Here is a 5,418-nt window from a genome sequence, read left to right on the forward strand (position 1 = left end):
GCCCTGCCTTGCTCACCATCTGCGCTCACTATAGCCCTAATCAGATTCAGAGTCCCCACGCGGACGGCCTCCTTGTTTGTCTCCATCTGGCTGAAGAAGAACTTCATCAGCTCCTTGGGGTAGGAGCGAGCTGCAGAGTGGAAGCACAGCTTTAGTCATGCTCACCGGGTCCAGAGCAGGCCCAGCGCTCAGAGGGGCTGGGACCCCTAGAGGCCCCCTGCAGTCCTCGGGGCAGGCGGGGAGCACCCTGCCGCAGAGCCTCACCGAGGGCTACGAAGCAGTGCACCATTTCCATCAGGTTCTGGCTGCTGTACTGATGCTGGGCCGGGGCCTTGTTGCACACCTGGGGAGGGACGGGCAGTGAGGGTGGAGGAAATCACAGGGACACAGGTGCAGGGACAGCTCAGCTGACCATGCCTGGGGCTGCATGAGCATTACAGCCTCATATCCCATCCGATACAGGAGGCACACGAGTGAGTTGTGGGCCAGGCCACCTCCCGCCACAAGCTTCCTGCTGATCCACCCAGAGAATGCCCTTGTCCAGCCGAGCTTGCAGGCCTCACCTGGACATGCAGTTCTGTGAAAATGGTGTGTAGCTGCATTTGCGGGACGGGGGTGTTGGTGATGACTGACACTTCCAGGATCTGCCTCAAGACCTGCAGTGGATAGGCAGATGGTGGCAGGTGACCTTCTACCAACTCAAGGTCAAACTCCAGACCCTTGCTACTCAGGGGCACACTGACCCACTGAGCATCAGGATTCCCTGGGAACTGATTAGAAATGCAGACTCTCAGGCCCTACCCCAGTCCTGCTGAATCCAAGCCTGCATTTCACCCAGCCCCCAGGTCATTCCTAACCACAGCAAGGCTTGGGAAGTGCTGCGCTAGGCTGCTGAGTTTGGCATTTGAGGCCTCCTTCACCTAAAAGTGAATCCCATTCTTTAGCCAGAATGATCTACAAATGGCTCCTAAATCAGTCACATCCCTTTCCACTACTTGCTTTAAGAGCTGATACTCACACCCTGCTTATAGATGAGTGATCCCTTTACATGGGCACCAGCCCCAGCCCCAGCTCCACTCGGAACACTGCGACAGCTCCCTCCCGCACATCTCACCCCTTTACCAAGGCTGCCTTGAGTTGACTGGTGTCCTTCCAAAATTCAGGCTCGCCCAGAATCTGAGAATGTGACTTATTTGGAAATAGGGTCTTTGTGATGGAATTAGTTCAGGATCTCAAGGTGAGATCATCCTGGATTTTGGGTAGGTGTCCTTGTAAGAAGAGGACACAGAGGGGCACACGGGGAAAGGCCACACAGTGAGGAAGGAAGAAATCGAAGTGATGCTGCCACTGTCACAGAACATGTGGGGCCACCAGAAGCTGGAAGAGGCAAGAGCGCTTGCTTCCTTAGAGCCTTCGGAAGGAGCACAGCGCTGCCGACACCCTGAGTTTGGACTTCTGACCTCCAGGACCAGCACCTGGTCCCTTCCACCCGGAAGGGCAGTGTTCATTTCCCATGTGTGCCAGGCTCCACGCCCCTCACAGGGCACAGATGTCGGGTTGCTGACACAGCATCAAAATATCTGCCATCCCCCCCGGCTTCCACTCATACCCCTTAAACACTTGGGAGCCCCCAGTTCCCTAAGCCTCCTGCCCAGAGCCATGGCTGCCTGGCCGCTCACCTGTGTGATGAAGAGCGCCTCCAGGCCGCCCTGGTACTCCGCCAGCAGCAGGGGGATGTAGTCATAGACCTGCTCCCGCAGGTCATCGTTGGGCAGGAGGAGGCCGAGCATGGGCTTCAGGGACCTCATCACCCCCAGCTTCACCTGCCACCGGAAACCAGCTCTTGGACTCATTGTCTCACGATCCTCCAGCAAGGCCAGTGACCTCGGCCCCACCCACAGAATCCGAGGACACAGGACAGAAGGGGCCTCCGAAGCAGAGCAAGGCCTTTTGTGCACAGGCGGCCGGGTTTGAGTCCCTCCCACTTAGCAGCCACATGACCTTGAGCAGGTACTTAACCTCTCTGTGCCTGAGTTTCCGCATGTGTCAAACAGTCCTATATCACAGAGGGGTGTGAAAATAGCTCCCATGGGTAAGATGCTGGTAGAGGGCCCAGCATGTAACAAGTGCTCTCAGGATTATTACCAACCTTCAAGGCTGGCCTCATGAATGAGGCGCCTAGGTCCCAGCTGTTCAACATCCATGAATTCTCAGCACCTCCCGGCCCCACAGGCTGGGGAGCTGTGGCCTGGGGACCACCAGGCCCTCCTAAGAGGGGCGCATCTCACCTCGGGGTTGTGGTGCCTCAGCCACACCGTCACAAAGTAGCGATACATGGGAAACACCTTCAGGGCAAATTGCTCCTCAGTCATCACGGGGTACACGCTCTCCTCCAGGTGCTTCAGATAAAACTGCACCGTCTCACAGAAGGTCTCCATGGCTACCAATGGCAACGAGGGGGCGGGGGATGCACTTGGCGCCAGAGGGGCTGGAAGCAGAACCAAGTCTTCCCAGCCCAGCTTCCCCGGAAGGAGTGCTCATGCCTTGCCATAGCGAGCAGGCAGCACCCTGCCCTCCCAGCCCCCCACAGCACCTTCATTTTTACTGTGCGTGCCTGTGTGTGTGAGAACCGAGCACTCAGGGGTGTCTGAGTCCCTCTCCTTCAAGGACACAGACGGGGTCAAGGGCGAGGCCTGGAGTATGACCCTGCCACATCCTGCGGATTCCAGGTCAGAGGGCAGTGAACAGTGAACACATGTGGCCCTCTTTTTCTCAGGCACTAGGGCTTTTTATAAGCCCACGAGAACATTAAGTAATCAAAATCTGGGGCAAAGTGATCAGATTGAAATCGCATCTAAGACCAGGCCCCGTCAAGCTTCACGTGGAGCCGTTTTCCCCCATCTCCCTCTCTTGTGAATGCTCATTGCTGTTCTGCGGTCTCCTGAAGTGCTTAACTACAAAACAAGTTAAATGGAGTCACAGTAGCAGCTTCTTCCGTCTAAGCTGGGATCTTCTAAAAGGCCCCCGCTAGGTCTCAGCCTCTTGTGCCCCAGGGAGCCAATCAGAGGCCACACAAAGTAAAAGATTAAGCAAACTTCTTTGGAGAACAAATGACCAGGGCACCTCTTTTTCAACAACCCCTCCATCTGCTCCTTACCCAGCAGTCTCCCTCCGGTGCCCTGATGGAGCCAGACCTGCAGGCCCAAGTGGGACACTCACCACCACAGATCGCCTGGCGTATCTTGGCTTCACTGGCAAGTCTCAGCATGGTGGATATGGTAGCCAGGGTGATGCCCATGTATGGCATGAACTCAAACACTGTGAGGTTGTGAGGGATCATTACAGGGAGTTGGGGCTGGGGGTGAACATGAAGAAGGCAGAGAGGACAACCCTGCTGCCCCCCACCTCCAACCCCTGACAGTCCAGAGCTGGCTTAGCCCTCTGCCTTGGCTGGGGCCCAGGAAATAGTCTGGGAGTCAGAAAAGCATTAAAATGTGAGCTAGACGCAGGTGACAAAGGAAGAAAGCCAGGCAAAAGGGGAGGAAAGGGAAGAAGAGAGAGGACCAGGAGAAGGAAGAGGAGGTCAGAGAGAGGGAGGGAAGAGAGGACAGAGGAGCCCCCAGGGAAGGGTGGGCAGGAAGCAGAAAGAAGCAGCTCCCAGAGTGCATTCGTCCTCCGGGATGCAGGCCAGCCTCCTTCAGGTGTCCCACAAACGTTCTTGGGTGAACACAGAAGCAGGGAAACAGCAGGTGAGAGCAAGAAACTGAGAGAAGGCATGAGGCCAGCAAAGAAAAAGAGCAGATGGAGAAAGGAATCAAAAGAGAATGGGAAGAAAAGGAGCCATAACAGGCCACCCTGTGACAGGAGGCAGGCCCCTCCGTTCCACCCGCCCTGAGTGCACCGCCCCTAATAATGAGATTGTATATATGTATACTAATGAAATAATAATAGAACCCACATGACTCCCCTGGCTGGGCCCCCTCCCTCCAGCGTCATCCACGTGTCCCTCTCTTCTGGGCCTCTGGCATGAGCACCCAACAGGCCGATGTCTTCCCTTCCCTCCACAGGCCCCCTCGCTGCTGTCCCTTGTCCTCTTTCCAGGCCTGCCTTCCCTTCCTCCAGTCCCACTCCATCCAGGCCTTTATCCCCAGCAAGCCATGAAGCTCTTCCAACTCCACCTTCTCCAGTCTCATCTGACTGGACCACTTGGCAGGATGGGCATCACGGGGGCCTCCGCTCCTTGAGATTGCTCTCCCTGTGCCAGGCCTCACATTCCACGCTGTCTCTTACGACTCCTCCTGAGCATTGCCAATGTCAGGACCCCTCTGGGCTGGGTCCTCTCTCTACTTTCACTCCCGGTATCAATGACTTTGAACATCACCTACACTCTGAGGTCACCAAGAACCAAAGCTGAGCCCAGACCTGCCCTCTGAACTCTGCATCACAAATCAACTGCCCCCTCCGCCTCCCCCCTGGGGCCTCCCACAGGTAACGTGAGCTCCACACACAGCTCGAAGTTCTTCACTTGAGCTCCTAACTCTCAGTGCTTCTAGCTCCGGAAAGGAGGTCAACACGCTCCCAGTGGCTTGCTGCGTCCTCTCCTTCCCCCACCCTCAGCAGGTCCCGTCTCAGAGCCCCTTCCCACCTGTCACCCCTCACCACATGCTTCCCAGCCCAGCCAACAGCACAAGTACCCACCTCCTAGTCCTCTCCATCCAGGCAACAGCCAGAAAGGCCTTCCCAGAACCTACATTCACCAGGCGACCCTGAAGCTTAACATGCTTTGATAGCTTCCTAGTGCCCCAGGTGACGTACCCAAGGCCCTGCCTGACTCGCCCCCTCATCTTCCTCTCACTCCTTAACTCCAGCCACAGCCACTTCTCAGCTCTTCAGAGAATCCAAGCTCTTCTCTACCCCAGAGCCTCTGCAATGTTCTCTCCCTGTGGAATGTTCTCCCCATCCCATGCTTCACATGGACGTCCTCCTCTCCGCCTTCAGGTCTTAGCTGAAATATCGCTACCTCACTAAAGGCTGCAGAGATGGGGTCCCCTCCCTTAGCCAGATCTCAAATGCCCATTTGGCTGTTCTCTTCATACCCGTCACCTCATGTTATAAACATCTATTTCCTTGTTTGCCTGTTGGTCCTTTCTGAGCACAGGAGCCATGCGTGTCTTACTTATTGTAGTGGCCAGGTACCTGCCACAAGGCCTGCGTGGAGTAGGAGCTCAGTGCATGCTTCTGGGATGAAAGGAAGGGAGGGAGGATGGAGATGGAAAGAAGGAAGGAAGGAAGGAAGGAAGGAAGGAAGGAAGGAAGGAAGGAAGGAAGGAAAGAAAGAAAGAAAGAGGGAGGGAGGGAGGGAGGGAGGGAAGGAAAGAAGGAAGGAAGGAAGGAAGGAAGGAAGGAAGGAAGGAAGGA

At 55.9% G+C, this 5,418-nt stretch overlaps 1 protein-coding gene across 2 annotated transcripts in view; it reads right to left on the reverse strand.

The window, feature by feature from the left end:
- The window catches only part of MROH2A (maestro heat-like repeat family member 2A), a 60,080-nt gene that overhangs the window by 38,319 nt on the left and 16,343 nt on the right, over positions 1 to 5,418 (reverse strand). The window contains exons 6-11 of one of the 2 annotated variants that reach the window (XM_011929632.1): positions 3,220 to 3,318; positions 2,289 to 2,440; positions 1,706 to 1,823; positions 564 to 691; positions 265 to 343; positions 17 to 130 (exon numbers count right to left, since the gene is read on the reverse strand). In XM_011929632.1, coding sequence (XP_011785022.1) covers positions 17 to 130; positions 265 to 343; positions 564 to 691; positions 1,706 to 1,823; positions 2,289 to 2,440; positions 3,220 to 3,318 — 690 coding nt within the window. Of the gene's footprint in view, positions 1 to 16; positions 131 to 264; positions 344 to 563; positions 692 to 1,679; positions 1,824 to 2,288; positions 2,441 to 3,219; positions 3,319 to 5,418 lie in introns of both variants that reach the window. The other variant, XM_011929631.1, reaches the window with a different exon arrangement.

The sequence above is a fragment of the Colobus angolensis genome, unplaced genomic scaffold (genome assembly GCF_000951035.1).
Source record: "Colobus angolensis palliatus isolate OR3802 unplaced genomic scaffold, Cang.pa_1.0 Scaffold82, whole genome shotgun sequence".
Classification (NCBI taxonomy): domain Eukaryota; kingdom Metazoa; phylum Chordata; class Mammalia; order Primates; family Cercopithecidae; genus Colobus; species Colobus angolensis.